This window comes from Rhinolophus sinicus, chromosome 1 (genome assembly GCF_057876585.1).
Source record: "Rhinolophus sinicus isolate RSI-liver-muscle chromosome 1, RSI-T2T, whole genome shotgun sequence".
Taxonomy (NCBI): Eukaryota; Metazoa; Chordata; class Mammalia; order Chiroptera; family Rhinolophidae; genus Rhinolophus; species Rhinolophus sinicus.
This window is the reverse complement of record NC_142501.1, coordinates 142,248,658-142,274,011: the sequence shown is the minus strand read 5'-3', so window position 1 is coordinate 142,274,011 and position 25,354 is coordinate 142,248,658. Positions and strand designations below refer to the sequence as shown.

The window sequence follows — 25,354 nt, the reverse complement described above, 5'->3', positions numbered from 1 at the left end:
GGGCGGCTGCCCAGAGCCCGGCCATAAATACCCGGGCGATTATTAAACAAACCTTGACGTGGGGGGGCGGCTGCTAGGGACGCGCGCCGCTGGCGTCGTGGCAACGGCCGGATCGCCACTCAGTCCGCACTGCGCCCTCCACTCACCTGGAGCCCAGAATCCTCAGGGTTCCTGGGCACCCGCCAGGGAGCGCAGTGTTGCTGCTCCTAAAGCTGCAGCTGCTGGCCCAAGGCGAGGGCGCCTCCTACCACAGAGAGTCCTTGCTGGGCCAGGGGCTGGAGGAAACCAAGACAGGCCCGCAGTGTGGAATAAGGGCGGGCGGGGACTTCTTTATTCTTTCACTTCTCAGGCCTTTAATCCATTTGTAACACCTGGGGCTTACCTATATGAAACTTGCTTCAACTAAAATTTCAATTCTTTCTGCTTCTATCATTTCCGTTGTTCCTTGGCCTAATGGGTGGGTGCCCAAGTCAATAGATTTTAGCTCCACGATGTTCACAAATTAAAATGAATACCTCAAGATTGGACAAGATTTGGTAGTACATTTTTAGAGTCACTTAGCACTTTTCATTTAATTCTGAATTCTCTAATTGAGACTTTGTGAAAGTTCCAACCTGGTTTGACACTATTTCAAAATGATGTACTAAGCCACAATGATAGTTTGAAATGAAACCCTTTTAACCATCGTTAAGCACTTTGGAAGCCCTAATTTTATATTCCATCAAATGATGTACCAATTGTAAATAACCCTTATCTATTTGTTAAAACAGTAGGGGTGGAGCAGGGCCTCAGCTCACTAACTAGTTTAATTCAGTTTCTTTTCTTTAGGTACTGAAAATATATGAACATTGCATATGTCCAAGTACCATAAAATTCAGAATTTAACCACCTCTTGTTTTTAATTCTCTTAATTACAGTGGTTTTACTGTCCTCTAATAAAAACTAGAGACTCATTTTTGGAACCTGTTTTCCTACTGTTTTCTGTAGATCACAAAAATGACTATAAGAGTACATAACACGTTATTCTATCATAGTAGGATAATTACTAAAGTAAAAAAAGAAACCCACTAAATATTCATTAGACACTTTTTTCCTTTTCAAAAGAAAAATAAAGAAAGAGGAAGGGAATGGGATTTTCTTTTGTTAGTTTCAGATATACAAAACAACATAATGATTAGACATTTACACCTCTCACAAAGTGATAACACCACCAAGTGTACTACCCATCTGACACCGTACACAGCTATTACAATACCATTGACTATATTCCCTATGCTGTACTTTACATCCCGTGACTGTATATATGTTTAATTATAGTTGACATTCAATTTTATTTTATATTCGTTTCAGGTGTACAGCGTAGTGGTTAGGCATTTATATAATCATGAAGTGACACGCCCCGTAAGTCCAGTACCCATCTGACACCCTAGTCTTTACAACATTATTGATTATATTCCCCACACTGTATTTCACATCCCTGTGACTATTTTGTGACTACCAATTTGTACTTCCTAATTCCTTCACCTTTCTCACCCATCTTCCAACCTCCCTCCCATCTAGCAAACTAGCAAATTTGCTAGTCTATTTGTTTTGAAATATGAGTCTATTTCTGTTTTAATTGTTTATTCTGGCCTTTAGATTCCACATATAATTGAGATCATATGGGATTTGTCTTTCTCAGTCTGACTTACTTAGCATAGTAACTTCTAGATCCATTCATGTTGTTGCAAATGGTAAGATTTCATTTTTTCATGGCAGAGTAATAAAATACTCCATTGTATAAATGTACCACAATTTCTTTATCCAATCATCTATTGATGGGCATTTTGGTTGTTTCCGTGTCTTGGCTATTGTGAACAGCACTACAGTAAACATAGGGGTGCATATATTTTTTTGAATTAGTGTTTTGGATTTCTTTGGATAAATACTCAGGAGTGGAATTTCTGGGTCATAAGGTAATTCTACTTTTAATTTTTTGAGGAAACTCCATACTGTTTTCCATATTAGCTGTACCAATTTGCAATCCCCTCAATAATGTGCAAGGGTTCCCTTTTCTCCACATCCTCACCAACACTTGTTTGCTAATTTACTGACGATAGCCATTCTGACAGGAGTGAGGTGGTATATCATTGTGTTTTTTATTTGCTTTTTTCTGATGATTAGTGACTTGAGCATGTTTTCATATGTCTATTAGCCATCTGTATGTCCTCTTTGGAGAAATGTCTATTAAGGTCCTCTGCCCATTTTTTAATTGGGTTGTTTTTTGGTGTTGAGTTGTATGAGTTTTCTATAAATTTTGGATATTAACCCCCTATCAGATGTATCATTGGCAAGTATCTTCTCCCATTCAGTAGGATGTCTTTTTGTTGTTGGTGGTTTCCTTTGCTGTGAAAAATTTTTGAGTTTGATGTAATCCCATTTGCTTTGTTTGTTTGTTTCCCTTGCCCGAGGAGATATATCAGTAAAAATATTGCTAAGGATAATGTCTGAGAGTTTACTTCCTATATTTTCTTCTAGGAGTTTTATGGTTTCAGATCTTACATTTAAATCTTTAATCCATTTTGTTTATTCTTGTATAAGGCATAAGAAGGTTATCCAGTTTCATTTTTTTATTTGCATGTATTTGTTTTGTTTTCCCAGCACCACTTATTAGACTGTCTTTATCCCAATGTAACTTCTTGCTTCCTTTGTTATAAATTAAATGACTATATAGGCATGGATTTATTTCTGGACTCTCTATTCTGTTCCATTGATCTATGGATCTGTTTTTATGACAACACTATGGCTGTTTTGATAATTAGAGCCTTGTAGTATAATTTGATATCAGGTAGCTTGATACTTCTAGCTTTCTTCTTTCTCAAGATTGCCATCACTATTAGGGGTCTTTTATGGTTCCATATAAATTTTAGGATGATTTGTTCAAGGTCTATGAAAAATGCCATTGGTATTTTGATAGGGATTACGTGGAACATATAGATTGCTTTGGGTCGTATGGACATTTTAACTATATTAATTCTTCCTATCCATGAGCATAGTATATGTTTCCATTTATTTGTATCTTCTTTAATTTCTCCCTTCGATGTCTTATAATTTTCTTATTACAGGTCTTTTACTTCCTTGGTTAAATTTATTCCTAAGTATTTTTTTTTTTATGCAATTGTAAATGGGATTGTTTTCTTAATTCTCTTTCTGATAATTCATTATTGGTATATAAAAATGTAACCAATTTCTGAACGTTATCTTGCTACTTTATTAAGTTTATTTATCAGTTCTAATAGTTTTTCAGTGGAATCTTTGGGGTTCTCTATATATAATATCATGTCACCTACAAATAATGACAATTTTACTTCTGCCTTTCCCAATTGGATGCCTTTTCTTTCTTTTCTTTCCTTTTTTCTTTTCCTTTTTTTTTTTTTTTTTTTGTCTGATTGCTGTGGCTAGAACTTCCAGTACTATGTTGAATAAAAGTGGTGAAAGTGGGCATCCTTATCTTTTTCCTGATCTTAAGGAGAATGCTTTTAGCTTTTCCCCATTATGATATTAGCTGTATGTTTGTCATATTTGTCCTTTATTATGTTGAGATATGTTCCCTCTATTCCCACTTTGCTGAGAGTTTTTATCATATATTGATGCTGGGTTTTGTAAAATGCTTTTTCTGCATCTATTGATATGATCACATGATTCTGATTTTTCATTTTGTTTATGTCGTGCATCACATTAATTGATTTGTGGATGTTGAACCAACCTTGTATACCAGGATTGAATCCCACTTGATCGTGATGTCTGATCTTTTTAATGTATTGCTGAATTTGGTTTGCTAAGATTTTGTGGATTATTTTTGCATCTATGTTCATCAGGGATATCGGCCTATAGTTTTCTTTTTTTTGTAATGTCTTTGTCTGGTTTTGGAATCAGGGTAATGGTGGCCTTGTAAAATGAGCTTGGGAGCTTTCCCTCCTCTTGAATTTTTTGGACTAGTTTGAGAATAGGTATTAATTCTTTTTTGAATGTTTGGTAAAATTCACCTGTGAAGCCACCTGGTCCAGGACCTTTGTTTGTTGGGATCTTGTTGATTACTGATTCAATTTAGTTAGCAGTAATCATTCTGTTCAGATTTTCTGTTTCTTCTTGACTCAGCCTTGAAAGATTGTATGCTTCTAGGAATTTATGCATTTCTTCCAGATTGTCCAATTTGTTGGCGTATAGTTGCTCATAGGATTCTCTTAAATTTTTTTTGTATTTCTGTGGTGTGGGTTGTCACTTCTCTTTCATTTCTGATTTTATTTATGCGAGTCCTCTCTCTTTTCTTCTTGATGAGTCTACTTAAGGTTTGTCAGTTTTGTTTATCTTTTCAAAAAACCAGCTCTTGGTTTCATTGACATTTTGTATTATTTTTAGTTTCTCGTTTATTTCTGCTCTGATCTTTATTATTTCCTTTCTTGTGCTCACTTTGGGCTTTGTATGCCATTTTTTATTTGGTTTTGTTTTGGGTTTTTTATTCCAGTTCCCTTAGCTGTAAAGATAGACTGTTGATGAGATTTTTCTTGTTTCTTTAGGTAGACCTGCATTGCTATGAATTTCCCTTTTAGGACTGCTTTCCCTATGTCATTGTGTTTTCATTTTCATTTGTCTCAAGGTATCTTTTGATTTCTTCTTTGATCTCATTGTTGACCCATTCATTATTTAGTAGCATGTTTAGACTCCATGTGTTTGTCTTTTTTTCCCCTTGTAATTGATTTCTAGTTTCATACATAGCATGGCGATCAGAGAAGATGCTTGATATGATTTAAATCTTCTTAAATTTATTGAGACTTGTTTTGTGACATAACATGTGGTCTATCTTGGAAGACATTCCATGTGCACTTAAAAAGAATATATATTATGCTGCTTTAGTGTGAAATGCTCTTAAAATATCAATTAAATCCATCTGGTGTAGTGTGTCATTTAAGGCCGCTGTTTCCACGTTGATTTTCTGTCTGGAAAATTTGTCTATTGGTGTCAGTGGGGTGTTAAAGTCCCCTACTATGATTGTGTTACTATTGATCTCTATTTTTACGTCAGTCACTATCTGCTTTATATATTTAGGTGCTCCTATGTTAGGTGCATAAATGTTTACTAGGGTGATGTCTTCTTGTTGGATGATCTCTTTATTATTATGTACTATCCTTCTTTTTCTCTTATTATGGTCATTTTAAAGTCTATTTTGTCAAATGTAAGTATTGCTACCCCAACTTTTTTCTTGTTTCCATTTGCAAGGATATCTTTTTCCATCTCTTTACTTTTAGTGTGTGTGTGTGTGTGTTTTGATCTGAGGTGAGTCTCTTGAAGACAGCATATGCATGGGTCTTGTTTTCTTATCCCTTCTGATACCCTATGTCTTTTGATTGGAGCATTTAATCCATTTACATTTAAAGAGATTATTGATAGGTACATAGCTATTGCCATTTTATTATTCATATTTTTGATCTTCATTTGTTTTCTCCTTTATTCTTCTTAAAGTCCTATTAACATTTCTTATAATACTGGCTTGGTGGTAATGAATTCCTTTAGCTTAATCTTTTCTGGGAAGCTCTTTATCTCTCCCTCAATTTTAAATGATATCCTTGCTGGGTAGAGTAGTCTTGGTTGTATGTCCTTGTTTTCATCACATGAATATTTCCTGCCACTCCCTTATGGTCTGCAAAGTTTCTGTTGAGAAATCAGCAGACAATCTTATGGGAGCTCCCTTGTAAGTAACTACTTGTCTTCTTTTGCTGCTTTTAGGATTCTTTGTCTTTAACCTTTACCATTTTAATTATGATGTGTCTTGATGTGGGCCTTTTTGTGTTCATCTTGCTTGGGACTCTCTGAGCTTCCTAAACTTATATGTCTATTTTCTTCACCAGGTTAGGGAAGTTTCCAGTCATTTCTTCAAATAGGTTCTCAATCCCTTGCTCCCTCTCTTCTCCTTTTGGTATTCCTATGATGCGAATGTTGTTATGCTTAATGTTGTCCCACAGGTCCCTTAAACTATCTTCACTGTTTTTTATTCCTTTTCCTTTTTGTTGTCCTGATTGGGTGGATTCTGCTACCTTGTCTTCTAAATTGCTGATTGGATCTTCTGCTTCTTCTAATCTGCTTTTGATTCCTTCTAGTGTATTCTTCATTTCAGTTATTATATTTTTTTATTTCTGACTGGTTCTTTTTTATGATTTCTGTGGCCTTCTTCATGCTTGCTATCTCTTTTTGAAATTCTCACTAAATTCCATAAGCATTCTTTAATCAGTGTTCTAAAACTCTGTCTCTGGTTTGTTGGTTGTCTCCATTTCATTTAGTTCTATTTCTGGAGGTTTCTCCTGTTCCTTTATTTGGGACATTTTTATTTCCTCATTCTGGCTACCTTTCTGTGTTTACTTCTATGTATTATATAGATCTCCTATGTCTCTCAGTCTTTGCTGGGTGGCCTTATGTAGTCTGTGTCCTATGTAGTCCAATGGCGCAGTCTTCCTGATATCCTGTGCACGTGTTCCAGGAGTGTCCCTTGAGTGTGTTGTGTGTGTTCCCGTTGTAGTTGAGCCTTGATTGTTTTTGGCGCATCAGTGGGTAGGACTGACTCCCAGGCTGACTGTGATGATCAGCTACACCCACAGTGTATGAGCTGCTGTGTAGGAGCTGACCCTTTAGAGGAGGATTTGCCCCCATGGGCTCTTGTGCCTGTTGAGACCCCTCTTTAGGTGTTCCGTTTGTGAGGCTAGCCAGGTAGTGCTCTGGTATGGTCTGAGGCTGGCCTCTAGGTGTGTTGTTTCTAGTGTCTCTTGGGAGGGGCTCCCGTGCAGGCCAATTGTAGCCTTGACTGTTACTGGCCTACAGCTACCTGGTAGGAGCCCCAAAGCTGTATGTGGTTGGCTGCTGCCTGTGTTGGACCTGAAGGCATGTGGGGGTGGCCTCTCTGTGATCCAAGGCTGGCTGTCTCCAGTATTGGGCCTGGGGCAGCTTAGCAAAAGGCCCAGGGCCCCCTAGGCCTATTGCCACTTGACAGCTGCCTGTAAGGAGCCGATGAAAGAGCCTCCTTAGGTGTGCAGGCCGGGTAGGTTGACCTGCTGTTGAGTGCCCTCAGCGATGCAGCACTCCTGGGCAATGCGGGGCCCCAGGGAGTCACCAGGAATGGCTGGTAGCTTTTACAAAGTTAATGCAGATTCAGTTCTTACGCCTATGACCACTTTGCATAGTGTCTGGAGAACACCGCAGCCAGCCACCGCTCTCCTTGGGGCTGGCCTGTGACCACTTCGCTCAATGCCCTTAGAACACTAGCCACCACTTCTTTCAGGCTCACAAATCCCTGAGAGCGGCACAAGAGTAGCTGCAGTGTAGGTTTTGCATCACTGTCCACCACCAAAATCTCCCCAGGCTGTTGTAGGTCCTCTGCTGCTGCAAAAGGCCTCCATGGCTTGTGGGGCTGGGCCGGCCACCCAGAACTCAGTGGGCCCCTGGCAATGCAGCTCCAGTTGGGCAGGGCAGGGTTCCAGGGAGCTAAGGGGTGTGGTCAGTGGTTTCTACAAAGTCAATGCAGTCTCAGGTCCCGCACCGGTGCTGGGCTCTCAACCACCCCACAAAAAGGGCCTCTGAGAGCACCACAGCCAGACAGCGCCCATCTCAGGCCCACAGGTTTTCCAGAGCTTCCCAAGAGATGCTGTGGGGTAGGTATTGGGTTATTGCCCACCAGCAAACATTTCAGGTTTACAACAGATCTTAGTCATGCTGTAATTTGTCTTCCATCATTTCTGTAACTATCTTATTGCCTAGATAGTATGTAATGGATTTGCAGCTCAGTGACAGCCCAGAGAGACTTTTCTCTGATCAAAATATGTCAGTAAATAAAGAGATGTCTGTCAGGAGACAACCATGGTCCATAATTTCCACATGGAAAAGATCCAAATACAGTTTTGGATGGGTCAATGGGGATTTGCCCCAATATACTTCCTTTTATATCTGCAGGAGGAGAAATGGGAATGTGGCCTCTAGAGTGGCTAATCATTGGTGTGTTAATATATGTTTAACAACTGGCTTGCCAGGGAAAAAGAGCTCTGATTTGTTGTGTTTGCCAATTTTTTTCATAATGTAAATACCACTGCCACCCCCAATTTCAAGCTACCAACTTGAAATCCCTGAAGGCAGAGTAGGGGAAAATGTACACAGCTGGCTTGTGCAGGCCAGTGCAAGCAAGCGCCAGCACACTACTGGATCAAGAATAATCTAACTGGTGGCCAGAAGCGGGAAAATACCTTGTATACGACAGCTTAAGATACGAGAGGAATAAATTCTACAAATACTGAGATTTTATTTTAGTGAAAATTGATTTATTCATCTATATTCAGTTTATTAGTAGATCTTGACCTTTTTCCTTTGAATTGAGGGCTAGTGGTATGCGTGATATGCACATTAACCTAATAACTTAACATTTGTTAACTTCTGTATTTTTCTTCATAAGCAATAGTAGTTTCTAAAATTAGCTTGTATCTGAAATTGAAATGATTGAGAATCATTTTCAACCTAATTCCTTATACCATGAACCGAAGAACTAATTAGTTTCTTTTCATTTCAGGATTTCAGTATACTCTGCATTCTGATATATTTCATAAAAGAAAATATTTTGTTTCCATCAAATAAGCAAAATTTGTTTTTCCCTATCTAAGCAAACAATGTGATGGTATACTGCTCTAACCAATATATATGCAGAAAGAATAGCAGCAAAATATCTTACTTCTTAATTAAAAATATACCCAATTAACAGCAGTGTGCAGATGTATAGTATAGTCAGTATACTAAATAATTACTATTAAAACTTACTTTTAAAGTATTTTCAACTTCAGGCACTGATGGAACCAGAGCTGCTATTATGCATACTATATCTTCTTCACATTCCAAAGGAAAATTAAAATACCTAGTAGCATAGAAAAGAATGCACTTTTTAATATTTAATGCAGATATAAAAAAAATCTTCTGGTTTCTATTAAAAACTTCACAATTCTACTGTGCACAAATGAAGACACCTTTTGAAATAAATTGCACTTTATGCCGAGTTCATAAAGTTACCATAAAAATACTGCAAGCCCAATAAAAACACATAGTGTAGTACAAAGTCTTTCTTTTTTCTTTAAGTCAAACTTTAAAAAGTCTGTATTCATACAAATGCACAATACATTTTAGTGCCCTCTAACTGGTACTTTTGTTCAGGATTACCTGATTTTAGAAATCTAACTTGAACATTTTTCATCAATTTTTCTGCTTCAAAATGGAAGACACTGAGAACTTACAAATTTTTAAAACAGGAAATGATATAAATATTACAAAGTGAAATAGTAAACACTTTATATACTTTCGTTATTGCCTTCCCAAAGATAAAAATGCCCCATTGTCTCATTTTCCTCTTATTTAACTTGAATTTCTAGATAATTATCTCAACTACCTCTCCTTTGGTTATATATAAACTTTCAGACAAAAATATAAAGATTTCAGATTCTCTAATAAAATCCAAAATATCACTAAGACATTTTCCACTTTGAAAGTATATTTAAAGAACTGCTTATTTCAATATAAACCCCAAAGTGCTGAATGAAGACACATTAGTAACATGTCTTTAGCCTTAGAGGAATACTATTACAATTGGCTGTTAAGTTCCAAATTTAAGCATTTGGTTTTATTCTGTAATACTGTACTTTCCACTACAGATATCAAAGAAAGTGAGCTGATTTGTTTTTCCTTAAAAGAATAGTTAAGTATTTCGGCCATAATACAAATCAATTTTGGGGGGAGGGGGTAAAAAGAAATTCTTGCCAGAATAAGAAACAGATTTCTAAAGTCTTAGAATTGCTATAGAAGAATTATAAAATATAAATTTCTAGAAAAAAAATACACTGAAAAATGTCTCTTCAGGAAAAAAATATGCAACTTTTTAGATATAAGAAAATATAGCATTACCATGGGGTACAAGCAATTACGGACCTGGCTTGTGAGACTTAAAAAATTCACAAAAAGTAATTAGCACCAAAAGTATCTAAACCTTATACGATATACTGAAGTGACTCCAGGCTCAAGTGTTTCAATATAAAAAAGTTACATTTAACTTTGGAAGTTTCCACAGCAATAAAATATTATTTTCAATCTTTAGAAGGTGTGCTAACTTTACTGATTTTCATCAAAATATTAAGGTAATGTACAGTAATTATCATTTACATTGATTTGGGCTAAGCAGACACTAGAAATCCAAATTATTTCCCAAATAATATTGGTTACTTGGTGGCAGTGGGTGGGGAGCAATTCCCCAAGTAAAACTTCTTTTTAGCTCCATTTCAAAATTTTTCTTCTAAAATGTTTTACTGGAACTCTTTGTAAGACCTATATTGCCCAATTTGAACTACATATCCTGTTATTTTCCCTGCTCACTTGGTGGTGTTATTTAAATTTTGGTATAGGAATAGGGGTGTTCAAAAGTGGGTACAGATCACAGCAGCGAAACAAGAGTTTTGAATAGCTACAAGATGTATATTCAACCCTGTTATAATCAAGAGTTGAGTTTAATTTTAAACAATATCCACTTATATATTTAATTACAAAATAACACACAATTTGAAACAAGGCAAGTTTTTTAGCTTTCATGTAGTAAAATATATAACTTCACCAATTACATATATGGCTACCAAACATCAACCAACAGCTCACTCAGTCATATTTTAACGTTGTACATTAATAATGACAAGGCAAAGAACAGCAACTAGTCCAAAGGCTTGCAGGCCAAGGAACCACAACATAACCCAAAAGAAAATGACCATCACTGGTTCTACAATTTGTTCTCCAAAATATATCCTTGTGAAGCCCATGTTGATGAGGCTTTTGTTCAGTTCGCCAAAAAGTGTTCCCATCTTTTTATAGTCATCTCCAACAGGACCACCAGTAAGGTCTTGTAATTCTTCTAATTCCTTTAAAAACAAACAAACAGACAAAACAAAACATAAATATAACGTGAGAAATAAGTGAAGGTTTTTAAGAATTAAAAACTAACTCATAATTCTTTATCTTCCAAAGTACTGGACAAATGTCTGATAATCATTCAATAAATACCTGGGCATGTTCCTTATGTTTGATACTTCGCCCACATTTCAAGAATATGGAAAGCACTAATTTATTGATTTCTGTGGAAATCAATATTGACTGGACCCTCAACTACCAGAACAATGATTTACAAGATAAAGGAAGGAGCTGATTCATTTCCATTCATTTTCTAGTTTCCTAGAATTGCACAAAGATAGCTGCTTAAATGAAGCATCATGTTCATATTGCTTTTATCAGTGGCCACGATTTCAGAACATCTTTTTCCACCAACTAGTTTGAGGCAGGGCCCTGGATTTGTAAGTAGGGTTCTTTTCAGTCCACTCCTTTGACACTAAGACTTTAAGGGAACTAGCCTCAGCAGACTGGGGCATGTCTTGCTGCTATTATTGAGCAATCATCAGTCATTACTGCTGTGATCTTTCAGCCTCAGCCCCAGCTAAGGAGACTTATTGTAGGCCCTTGTAGTTTCCTGTCTAAGTTCTACAAATGTCTTAAATGCCTGTTATTAATCTCATCAGGAAAAACATGTAGTTTCCAAAAAGGAATCATTTTTTACAATAAGCCAAAAAGTCCATCTAGAAATCAGTTCCCCAGAAAATGTCCATGTGTATCTAATTATACATGACGAGAGAAAAATTCTGAGATACCCTAAATTAAATGATAGCAGGTAGGAGAGTGAGAGAAAGAGACAAGAGTAATTAACCAGTGTGGATGAAAAAGGGGCCACATACAAAACTGACAAGCTCAGGAAAGGCCTGCATGGTCAGCTTCACAAAGTCAAGAGACTGAAAGGAATCACATAGGATGGTCTGAACGTAAAAATTCCTAACTAAAAGTAGGTTGTGGCCGGTAGTCATATCCTAAATCAGTAGCTTCCTTGACAAAGGTCAATCTGTATCTTAAATGAGCCTGTCTCTTGTCTTTTTGCATCTAAGATAACATAACATACCTTTGGAATGTCAAAGTAATCTCCTTTTACAGATCCCTCAGGGCACACCCACCACACCAACTTAAATTTTATTGTGAATAGAAACTTCTAACAATTACTGAATTGGATGCACTTTTGATAGCTGCATGAAGACACCAGAAAAAGCAAAATGCAGTTACTTGTGGTAGTTTTGTAGCATTGCATGTATTTCATGCTATCTAACCATATCTATGACTCAAATCATATTTTAATACAGTTTTTCTAATTTCAATATATTATAATCCAGTAACTTGTCAACTCTGTGAAATTAAAAAAAAAAAAAAACAACTCATAAAAATGCACTAGTTGATGTAAACAGGGAGAGATCAAACTTATCAATTATAACCATGAAAGTCTTGAATCTCAATTACTATACAGTGGAGTGCCGGTGATGCCTGGCTCCTATCAAAAGCCAATTGTTAAATTTTCAGGAACCTTGCGAGCTGTTTGTAAATAACTTGAAATTGGCCACAGTGGGAGCACTAGCATTACAGTGATTGGAAATCACTACTGAATTGGCAAATGATACAAATCAGAGATACATTCTCCCTATCCACCTCCCACAAATCCTATTATTAAACATTTACCAGTATACCACTGTTTACATCTTTTAGAATTGTGGTATTTGGGGAGAAATCTTGTATACAGAAAAGTCTTTAATGAGATTGACTGTAATCTCATTGATTTTAGAATGCTGCCTATTTTTCTTTTTTACAACACGAGGGCACACACAACCCACACAAGGGACATTCCTGGAACATGTGGAGATACAGGCAGCATCCCTGCCTAATACATACCCTGTTTCTCCAAAAATAAGACCTAGCGGGACAATCAGCTCTAATGCTTCTTTTGCAGCAAAAATTAATATAAGACCCGGTCTTATTTTACTATAATATAAGACTGGGTCTTATGTAATATAATATAATTTAATATAATACCGGGTCTTATATTAATTTTTGCTCCAAAAGACACATTAGAGCTGATTGTCCCCTAGGTCTTATTTTCGGGGAAACACAGTAGAAACAAACACAAAGAGGCAGCCAAAATGAGGAGACAAAGAAACACAACCCAAATGAAAGAACAGAAACTTCCAAAAAGAAAACTAAACTAAATGAAGGTAAGCAACCTACCACATACAGAGTTCAAAATACTGGTTATAAGGATGCTCAGTGAACTTAGTGAGAACTTCAACAAAGAAATAGTAAGCATAAAAAAGGACATAGAAACCATTAAAAAGAGCAAGTCAAAATGAAGAAAGCAATAAATGAAAGGAAGAATACACTAGAAAGAAATCAACAGCAGATTAGATGAAGCAGAGGTTCAAATGAGCAACATGGAAGACAAGGTAGCAAAAAACACCCAATCAGAACAATATATATACATAGATAGAGATAGAGATGACATAGATATATAGTTACAGGATGTAAAGTACAGCACAGGGAATATAGTCAATGGTACTGTAATAGCTACGCATATGCATGGTGTCAGAGGGGTAGTAGACTTGGTAGGGTTACTACTTTATGAGGTGTGTAAATGTCTAATCATTATGTTGTTCAGTACACCTGAAACTAATAATAGTAAGAAAAAAAAAACAGATTTCATGGCTCAACACTAGCTTGATGGTTAAGAACTCAGGCTTTAAGCATGGGTTTGAATCTCAAATCCACAATTTACTAGCTGTGATACTTTTCGTATGTTATTTAAACCCCCTGTGCAACAGTTTTTACATCTTTAAAGTGGGGGCAATAATAGTATCTACTCATGAGGTTTTGATACCAGATTTCCCTCCACAAAGATTAAACCAATACATACTTCTAACTTTAGTGTATTCTTATTTTATACACTGTTTCTCTAAACACACGCTATTCATCTTTTTAATCTTTAACAACTTCATAGGTGAAAAATCAGTCCTAATGCTTTTAATTTGCATTTCTAGTGAGACTGGACATATTTTCCTGCTCACTGGATACTAAATGTAGTTGCAGTTTCATTTCCTAAACAATGTACAAAAATAATTAAATGTAAAAATTTACTAACTATATAAATCTTTACCTAATCATACCATTATATATTATATAATTTATAACATTTATTATTTATATTTATAACTTGTCATTTATAATTAAATGTAAATTTACAGCATCCATTTACACTTAACTCCCATTAACTTACACAGAACCAATAAAGGGGGGGGGGGAAAGCGTTTTGAGGAGATGGATAAAAATCATAGAGAACATCAACTATCTCTTGACTTAGTCTTTGAAATTAGTATAAACTGAAAAATACTAAAATTTGTATTCATTTTCATTTTGACCAATAGGATTCAATATTTTACTGAATTAGTTGCAGGCATTGACAAAGGAAACAAACAAGTTACATACAGTTACAGCCATATCTATAAAACATATTAAAAGAGTTGCCTATTGTAGTGGAAGAAAATGGTTACATAATGAAAAAAAATTAAATAAGAAAAGGACTGTGCATAAACTAGTCATAGATAATAGTAGGCCATGAAGTGAAGAATATGATTAATTCAAGCTATAGGTTAAAAGTTTCTACATTTTATATGTTTCCTAAAATCTACCTCATTTTTAAGAAATGAATTCTCTGGTGACATTGAGTACCTGGTGTATGCAGGGCATTACAGCAGCCCCCCCCTTATTCATGGGGAATTACATTCCAAGACCCCCAATGGATGCCTGAAAAAGAACAGTACCAAACCCTGTATATATTATGTTTTCTCCTATACATACATACGTGTAATAAAGTTTAACATATATTAGGCAAAGTAAGAGATTAACAGTAACTAACAAAATAGAACAATTATAATATACTGTAATAAAAGTTATGTGAATATGGTCTCTCTCTCAAAGTATCTTATTATACTGTACTCATCCTTTTTCTTGTGATGATGTGAGATGATACATGGCCCACGTGATGAGATGAAGTGAGGTGAATGATGTAGGCATGACGAAGAAGCGTTACTATATAAGGGAAACGCGAACGCAGCACTGTTACCCTGCGACAGTTGATTTGATACCCAAGGCAGCTACTAAGTGACTAATGGGCAGGTAGTGTGTGGAGACAGTGCGGAGACGCTGGACAAAGGGATGATTCATGTCTGAGGCGGGAAGGAGAGGGACTGCTCAAGATTTCATCACACTACCCAGAATGGCATGCAATTTAAAACTTATGAATTGTTTATTTCTGGAATTTTCCATTTAACATTTTTGGACTGTGGTTGACAGAGGATAGCTGAAACCATGGAAAGGAAAACCATGGATAAGGGGGAAGTACTGTATGCTAGATGCTACCACAAAAAGAATTAACTTGTCTATTGAAAATAGCCAAAATCAAACATCTTTCCTTAAAAATAATTTTTCTTCTCAATTCTCAACTTCTAGCAGTGACAAGAACTTCTTTTATATGAAATTACCTCTGCAAACTATGAAATAAAGAACTCTAAATACAATCAGACTGATGAAATTTGCCAGTCACAAAAAATCAAACTTAAATTCCCAGCCTCTGTTGATGATCTGCATATATCCAACGAAAATTTTGATCAAGAGGATAAAAACCAAAAATCAATTTTTTCAGATTAACTGGAAGAAGGAATAAAAAAAAATATCTGAAACACAGAAGTTAGAAAAAAATTATATCAAAGGTAATATATAGTAAAAACTACAAGTGAAAATTAATTTTCTTAACACCATATTTAGATAGTATTAATAATTTTACCCATTTCCATAAAGTTCAAAACATTTCCACCATGATTTCTCCTTGCTCAGAATTCTGAGAAGCAATACTTGTTGCCCTATGAAAACAGCAACAACAAATGAAGCCAATCATTTCCTCTTCCTCTGACAAGATAAGGCATAGCTACCAATGCGGTTAATGGAAAAAAAAACACTGGATATGGGAAAAAGAAATAGAGAAGATTGAAAGTATCTTTTGCATCAAGTTAATTAGAAATTCAGTTTCTCTGCTCAAATAAAATTACTCTTTGATTGTCTTATCAATTCCTTTACACACACACACACACACACACACACACACACACGAGCACTCAATACACTTAATGAACCAAAAGATGACAAGTTGGGACTCCTAAGGTTTTTGAAGATATGAGGCTGCTACGGCAAGATAAGATTGTAACTACAGAGAAGAAAGAAACTGCAGACAGTGTGGGAAAGGCTTAAAAAAGGTACAGTAAGGATATAGTTTCCACTTAGGCCTCAGGGCAAACCTAGTGGCGTGGCATATTTAGTTTTTTATTTTAACATTGTTTTCACATTTCTCTTGAATAAGAAATTGAGAATAACTTGTACAGAGGGTGGGCATTCGTTTTCCCATCAAGGATCAATGACCTACAACAGGATAAAAAATCAACTGAAAATCTACACAAAAAAACAACATAATTGAGGTTGCTGTGTTAATTTTTTTAAAGATAAATATGAAACACCTTATTTGATCATCAGATTAGGAAATTTTAACACTTTATTCAGTAAATAAATATTTATTCCAAAAATATGAAAATTACTTCTATTAAAGTTATGGACAAAATAAAAAAGTGTTTTATGGAAAATTACCTCACAGGATGATCTGATCATAAATTCCTCACTAGGCAGGTCATGGTGGGTAGCCAGGCCCCAGGCATATAACATAACTTCTTTAGTAAAAGTGTGATCTTTGCCTAAAGCAAGCCCTGTCCATTGTTTCTGTGCATCTAGGTTAACACAGTTTTGAAAAGCTCCCTTTCAGACCCCTGCTTCTAATACCTGACCACCCTTTCAGACCCCTCCTTCTAAAGTGTGACCAACCCTCCAGAGAGCACCTGTAATCCAATCCCCTCATGAATACCCTCAAGAGTTTATCCTGTAATCTGATCCTTGCCTTGCTTTCTCCCACCTTCCTGTAATCTTCCTTACATACCCTCCTTAATCTCAAATGCATAAAAGAAACTACAAACTGTTATTCTTGGAAGCATTTTTCTCAGTCTGTTGAGATCTTGCTTCCAGGAGTATCCTCTATTTGGCTCAAATAAATTATTAAAAACATTCTCTCCAGGTTTGGACATTCTTATGTTGACAAAATTGATGAGACAAGTAGAGAGTTAACAGGAGCAGGCTTGTGAGCTGACAGGATGGGACAAGCAAAGAATTAACAGGAGTGAGTTTGTCCGGCTACCAGGAACAAGCTAAACGTTGCCGGCTTGGCTCTGACTCCCTGGCTGGCACTGCACTTGCAGGCTGACAAGCACCTTACATCCATCACAGGGAGGACAGAACAGTCCCCAATTGCAACAGCAACCCCCTGAGATCTAACAATCACCCATCATAGTTGGGAACAGAATGGTTCCCAATGGCAACAGCAGCCTTGCAAGCTGACATCCATCATAGATGGGAACAGGAACGTTCCCAGGAGAAGACAATTGTAACGGCTGCCCCACTGCAAGCTGACAAGCACCCTACATCCTGCTTAGAAAAATATAAAACCCCAGCACTCCTTCTCATCGGCATAGCTGTCCATATTGAGCTCTGCCCTGGCAAGATTCCCTTTGCCAGAATGCGCTCTCTAACTTTCAATAAATTTTTTCTTACTCTTGTAGACTCTCATAAAATCTTCTACATTCTGCGAACGAACGAGGATTAATTCTACGCCAAGACAAAAATTCAGTACTATCATTTGGTTAGATGAGAGGAATAAGAAGGGAACTAGACAAAAAGATGAGAGGAACGGTGAGGGTAAGATAGGGAGCTAAAATTCATTGAGGGCCTACTATATGCTGGTACTGTGTATACAAAATGTCAGAGTCCTCATAAGAACTTTAAGAAGAGGGTAGCTTTATACCCATTACAATGAGAAAATTTAGTCTCTAAGGTATTAAGTAATTAGGACGACAAGGCTAATAAAGTAGTAAAGTCAGGATTCAAAATTGGAACTGGCATACTCCATAACCTTTTTCATTGTCCCATAATTCTCAGCTTCTACAGAGGAGAGAAAGTAGTGGGAAGGAGGAGGTGAATGCAAAAAAAGAAAGTGGCTGAGAAGAATAAAAGACAAAGGGAGAATGAGACATCCAACAGAGAAAGATAAAAAAAAAAAAAAAAAAAAAAAAAAGATGGATAGCAAGGAAGAGGGGCAGAAAAGATGTGAGAGAGAGCAAAATAGATAAAGTTGCATATGAGGAACAGCCAGAAGAGATGTGAGAAAAGATCCGTTGGGAGACTACCCATCTGGAACATAGGCTTCGAGAAAATAAGTTTTACGTATCCATTGGAATATCTATTAGCAGAGCAGTCATTCTCAACAACTGAAAGCACTGTAACCCTAATGCATTTTAAGCAGGGTTTCTCAACTTTGGCACTATTGACATTTTGCACCAGATAATGCTTTGTCGTAGGGCGTTATAGGATGAGTAGTAGTATCCTTAGACACTTCCTATTAGATGCCAGTGGTACCCGCCCCCCAGTCATAACAATCAAAAATGTCTCCAGACATTGCCAAATGTCCCCTGTGAGCGAAACTGCCCCCAGTTAAGAACCACTGATTTAGAGTTTCCACTCTGAATAATGATAAAAAATGAACAAAAGATGCCTACCATATGCAAAATTATTCCCTGAGTTACTCAGTGAATGGACCTCCTTTGGAACAACACGACCAAGTTTAAGGCTGAATTCATCTAAACTCATCATACTTGTTACAGGATTGCCTGCAAACTGTATTTGAAAGGAAATGGATATGAATGAATATTTCGTTTTGAACTACACAATCTAAAGGAGGGCAGCAGATTTGTCAGGGACTGTTTACCCATCCTGTAGGAGGGCTCTTTGTATAAATGAAAAACTACGGCTTTGGAGTTTGGGGGCCTATGGTCTGGTCTGCTCTAGCACTACTTAGTTGTAGGACCCAGAGCAAATCAGTTGGCTTACGGAAAAACTCTAGGCTTCTCACACCTTACCAAGAGTTAAAATTAAACCCTTCTAGGGAAATAGCTAAATCACTTCCTTACATATATCATTACAGATAGGACGTTCACCACTGGACGGGCTTGCTTATCCTCTACTCCCTTGCCACTCAAAGTGTAGTCCGTGGCTAGCATCAGCCTCTCTTGGGAGCTTGTAAGAGATGCAAAATCTTAGGCCTCACCCCACACCAATGAAATCACAATCTGCATTTAATAAGAGATGATTCGTATGCAGATTAAGGCTGAGGAGCACTGTTCTATTCCCCCTTCCTCCTAGGGAGATTTTCTAACTGCAGAGTCTGGAAAACTAGTGACATTTTTCCATTTCTTTCAGTTAGTGTTCTGGTTGAAAATTACGTCCAAAAGCTAAAATTTATATGCCAATTCCATGCTAGGAGCTGCTCTATTAACACATATAATCCTCCCAACAATCCTGAGGGTCATACAACTATGATTCTGCATAGATGAAGAAACTGAAGGCCAAGAGGTTAACTAACTTGCTCAAAGTTGCGTTAGTAAGTGGCAGAGTTAGGATTCAGGCCTAGATATTCTGTACCTAGAATCTGTAGTGCTAATCATATTTTTTAATGATAGGTTAAAGAGGAAGCATAAGGCCTCCTGCCACTGCCTTTTTTTTAAAGGTGATCTCATGGAGGTTCTGTCACTTATTTACATAAATATCTATAAGCCAACATTGATCTGAAAGTTCCAAACATTGCAAAAAATATCAATCAAGCATTACTATTTGAAAGGAAGCAAAAATCAAACTTGTCTATAGACTGAATTATTACACTGGGGAGCCAAAAAAATGTATACACATGACTTGTATTCATCTTTTGTTATCGATATATATTGAGTATTATAATTTTAATACAGTGTTTTTCCTTTCTTAAAATGTATATACATTTTTTTGGCACCTAGAAGATATAAAAAGTCAACTCTAAGAAATACTAGTATTTATCAGTATTAAAATAAAGAATTCAGAAAGGTAGCTAGTTAAAAACAAAATATATAAGGACCAATAGCTAGAAACAAGTAGCAAAAACATAATGTGGGGGGGAATCCCTTTCATAATACCAACAAAAATATAAAAGTTTAGTACAGACTTTAGTATTTATAACTATTACAAAGGATTGTAAAGCCAGGAAGAAAGATTATTCCATGATTAGAAAAAAATAAAAGATTCACTCCATACCTCACATTACACATACAGTCCTTCTAAAAAGATTAAATACATAAGGTAAAACACACACACACACACACACACACACACACACTCGATAATAGTGGTGGACATTTAACTAACAGTAGAATTAAAAAGAATGTTCTAAACAAATATATATGTAGATATTTATATATATGTGGGGAGGGTATGTGTGTATCTATGTGAGTATGTGTGATGTGTGTGTATGAAATTACCAAAAAAATTCCTTTGGCTAATAAAAATTTAAAGCATTTCTAAATCAAAACCATCATAAATAAAATTGCAAAGTAAACAGCAAACAGGGAAAATATTTATAATCTATGTGAAATAAGTGATAAATTCTTATAATAACACCAAAAGGAAAATGGTCCAAGAATAATGTTAAAAAGAACTACTAATGTTTTATATCGATGGTTTCCAATCAGCACTCTAACGTACTAATGCTGGAAAGGAACATTGGTGCAACCTTCCTTGAATGCAATTCTTTAGGACGTTTCAAGAGGCTTCAAAGACTTTTTGATTCATTGACCTAGTTCTTCCACTTCTAGAAATCTATTCCAAAATAGAACTATAAGGATTTACAAGCAAAGATTTTTATTATAGCATTATTTATAAAAGAAAGTCTGAAGAAACTTAAACGTGCGATATTATAGAAATGAACTATTTAGGCCACCCTAAAACTATTTTTAAAAAGAATTTTTGATAATATGGGAAAATGATACAACATGCTAAATAGATAAAAACAAGATACCAAATTCAAATATTACATTAAAACATGTTTAAAAATATGTCTGTATGTATACACACAGAGAGAGATATGTGAATATAGTTAATACCAAATATTTGCTATTTTGTAACAAAATATTACTCCGTGGGATTTCAAGTGTTTTCTCTTTTAGATCTTTCTGTATTTCTACATTTTCTAAAGTACATATTTTACAATCATAAAGATAGACCTTAAAGCTGAAGATAATGACTCTAAAGTCAATATAAAGACAATGGGACCTCGCTACGAGTATGCTCTAGGTAAGCTGGGCTGTCTTAGGTTATTCAGGTTGTGAACTGCTGCATCTAAGGATGCCATTCACATGATAAACATGTAATAAAAGGACTGAACATGTTTAGTCTTCCAGCCATAGAGCAGGGCAGAGGCTCTTACATACAGCTACCCGGCACTCACAGTCATCAACATACTCGGATCGTCTCCCATGCACACAATTACCAACATACATGGAAGAGGTCATGCCCTGTCCCATCGGTTGCTTGCCTCTCTCCCTTGCTTATCTCTCTGAGAGGCCTGACTCCTACTTCAAACGACACAGTTTCTTCATCTAGAGGACTTGGCCCATTCTTTAAAGTCCTCCTCTCCTAGGGTACTTTATTTTAACTAGGCCACCTTTGTCAGTCATCCCACCTGAAAAGACTGAGGGCAAAAGAGCAGAGGAACCTGTCTTCTCTCAGATGTAGCACCACCTAAGGACAAACTGTAAAAAATGATGCTGACAATACCTGTTAATAAAACACCTATATTAATACTAGCATTTCAGTATTACATGAAGTAAACACCAAAATACAGACACATTTTGATCTTGTATCACAATAATAATAAGCCAAAGGTAGGCTTTGTATAGTCAAATCTTATGCAAGAGCCTTCCCAGTTGAGAGAAGGGCATAAGCTTCTCAGACAGAAGTAGAAAGAAAAACCAGCTAAGAAAAGGATGTATATAAAGGAGCCTTTAGCCTGGGGAAGAAACCCGCTTCCTCAAATTATCAGTTAAGAGCAAAACTTTATGAAGGAAATAGAAATAGAAAGGGATTTAATACAGAAAATTAGGGGCTGACAAAAATCACGGAAAGAGCTGGAGGAGCAAAAGTCAGGTCCCTTCTGGAGCTATTGTGGTCAGGAGCACACCTGCATAGCTGTGATCCAGTTATAAAGGAGCTGCTGCTGCCCCCACTGCTGCTGCTGACACCAATTGTTTCTCAATGCCCATGAGGCTGCAAAGATTCTGGAACACCAAGTGAGTGTGCTAAGCAGAAAGGAAAGCAGGAAAATGGCCTCTGCATCATTTCCAGCTAATTAGTTGTGGTTCTGTTTCTGTTTATATCATTGTTTCTCTGGAAAAGTTCACTTTCAGTCTAAATAACTAGCTTACAAACCAAGTTTTCAAAAATATTCCATTTGTAAGTTAGAGTCTGTGTGTCCTAAATTGACAAAACAAACACACATGATCTCCCTAAAGAAAAACTAAATAAAACAAATCCTTAGGATATGTTTTATAATTGTTCATTTCATTTACTACCCCTCAAAAATATCTTTATATCTGTAGTTATCTCTACCATCATAGCAAAGCAGTGCATAAAGTTTTTAATTTCATTTTCAGGACTTAAAATAAAGCTAGAAAATAAGGCTTTGTGATAATATTAAAAAGAAATGATTTATCACAAAAGCTTGCTTCTTACACCAATGGACTGGGTTGTATCAAGTTTTTGTTTTGGCTTCTTGATAAGAAGTTAATCTTTAGTGCTTATATAAGAGGAACAACATATCTCAGGTGTTTTCAATTATTGTATATGTAGGCTTAGAGTACATAAATAAATCCTGTGATAAAAATATAATGATAACATTTGCAAAGGACTACAGAAAAATGAATTTCTATGACATACAATGAAAGAAGCGGATATGCAAAGTGGTATCTGTTTTCTAGAATATGTTTCATTCTTTTTTTGTTCCATCCTTTTTTTTTTGTACCATAAGCAATTTTGGTAAGACCAGAGCTACTGATGATATGAAATCCACAAATGCTGAAACGAAGTATTTTACATGGTCCCTTACAACCGCTTGAAAATTTACTTTGGGAACCTCAGCTTAATTGTACCCAGCGCACCCCACCCTTCACCCCGTGAGTTCCTGTTGCCTTTTTCTTCACTTTTCCAGTTGAACAACTAAAGTAAGAGGAAACTAAGCCCTTTAGCTATTGAGTGATGGTACAATTAATGGGGAAAACCAAGAAGAGAATCAGGATGATCTCCTAACTACCAGTGATTTGCTTCAGTCACCATCTCCTATACTGTCATAAAGATGAAAAATTACATGTCCACATGGTGAGCAAACCTAATGCTAATGCATATTTTGTGCGTGAAACAAAAAACAGTTATTTGTTTCCTAAAATACTAACTTACTAGAAGTTGTACTTAATCTCTTAATGCATTTAATGATGATATTGGAGTTTGTGAAATGTGACAAAAAGGACAGCTAGAGAAGGATAATGAGACACAGGTATCAATTGATTATCCCAACAGTCTAGGCTGTAGTAAGGGCAAATAATCATTCCTGTTCCACTAGTTATTTTATTTTATTATTTCTGGTATGTTTGAAGGTCTGATCGTATTTAGTGGTGAAAATTCATCCCACATATAACTCAATTTCTTTTATCAAATGTCTTGCCTAATCCTGAAGATATTTGATGTGTTATAATGTCTATTGTCACACTTCATTTAGTGAGAGCAAATTCAGAGTTTCAAAAATTATCCAACTGCTCCGTTCCCTTATTATGGTTGCCCTCGTATACTTCTTTCCCTTTGGTATCAAGCAATTTTCTTGATTTTTCACTTTCAAAATGAAGTTTAGATCTCATTTGTGTTCGTGTGAAGAACTTGCTCTTGGAGAGTCCCTGTTAAGACATCTGTTGTAATACTCACTCCTACACTCGCCTCAGACCCTGGCTGATCATCTTGAGAAATCCACCCACACCGTACAGACTCTAGGCGTGTGCTCAGAAATGCCAGGATGGAGGGCGGGAGGGGGGCAGTGGTCCCCTAAAATGCAGCGCAGGGGGACTGTCATGCAGGGCGGCAGGCGGGGTCTCAGCTCCCGCGCCCCACTTAAGAACACAGGACATGGTGAGGCCAAAAAGGAACACCCACCGAGCCATAGGTAGGGGAGTCATACCACTATGGTCTCACTGGAGGCTGGGTTCACACAACGTGTGACCTGCTGTCAGTTTTACTGCCAACGGACTGACTCCTGGACTCTCCTCCGTAGCTGCAGCAGTTATATTAGTGGCCAATGGCTCAATGGTTACAACTGACGGCCAACCAGTCATAGCCCACGGCCATCTACTACCTAAGCCAGCACCTTTCCACGTGAGGCCGAGAGCCTGGAAACTGCTCTCTGGGGCTCTGTCCCCACAGGGACGGACTTGAAGTTGATAAAGAAGTGTTTGCGTGGAAAGCTTTGAGATAAGAGACCACTGAGAGGGGTACTTTCACAGAACACGACCGCAGGGAACGGCAGTGTCCACCCGGCCAGGCACACGACCCTGCGCCGGCGGAGCGCCGCGGTCTAACGGCTCTTTCCGGCTGCTGCCCCGACGCCCCCGCGGACCCAAGCTCCGCCCGCACACCCGCCGCCCGGCCACCGCCTCCGCCGCCGGTGGGGCTCAGGAACCCGTCCGGCCGCGCCGACTCCCACTCACCTGCCCGCGCTCCTCTTGGGTCCGCTGCCCGCGCCGCCGCGGGCTCGCCCGGAGCTCCCACTCGGTCCCCAGCGCCGCCTGCTCGGCCAGTGCCTGCCCCTCCTCACCGCACGCTCCCCCACCGCCGCAGTCTCCAAGCAGCTCCCCGGCCGAGCACATCCTGCCACCGCGGAGGGCCGCCGGAGGAGCCAGGCGGCGAAGCGCGAGGCGGCGCCACCGTTGGAGGCCCGCCACCGTTGGAGGCCCGTCCGGGTTGGGCCGCGCTCGCCGCTGACAGGAGTCTGCGAGCGGCCGGTGGGCCACGGCGCCGGGACTAGCAACCCCGCCCGCGCCTACTGTCACCGCCCGTCCGGTCCCCCGCCGCCGGGGTGGAGCCCACCTGGGGGAGGGGCCACGGAGGAGGCGGAGCCGACGGGGCGTGTGATGGAGACTTACGTGAAGGAGGGTGCGGGAGTGTTTTCCCGCGCGCGTCGCTGAGACTGTGAGCGTGAGCGTGAGAGACTCTGTGTGTATTAGTAACAGACTGTATGTGTGTTAGAGATTGTGTGTGGTGAGAGAGAGGCTGTATGTACGCAACAGACTGAGAGAGTACATATAAAAGATTGCACGTGTAAGAGAGACTGGTGAGAGGTCATGTGTGTATGAGACTG

The 25,354-nt window shown here is 37.8% G+C and overlaps 1 protein-coding gene across 1 annotated transcript; it reads right to left on the bottom strand.

Annotated features, from left to right (window-relative positions):
• Nucleotides 1-9,107: 9,107 nt before the first annotated feature.
• LOC109438012 (uncharacterized protein FAM241A-like) lies at nt 9,108-25,088 on the bottom strand. Its single transcript, XM_019717565.3, has 2 exons — nt 24,705-25,088; nt 9,108-10,955 (listed from the first exon to the last, which is right to left on the bottom strand). The coding sequence occupies exons 1-2, from the start codon at nt 24,861-24,863 to the stop codon at nt 10,710-10,712; spliced, it is 405 nt and encodes a 134-aa protein (XP_019573124.2). The 5' UTR covers nt 24,864-25,088; the 3' UTR covers nt 9,108-10,709.
• Between the last annotated feature and the right edge of the window lie 266 nt (nt 25,089-25,354).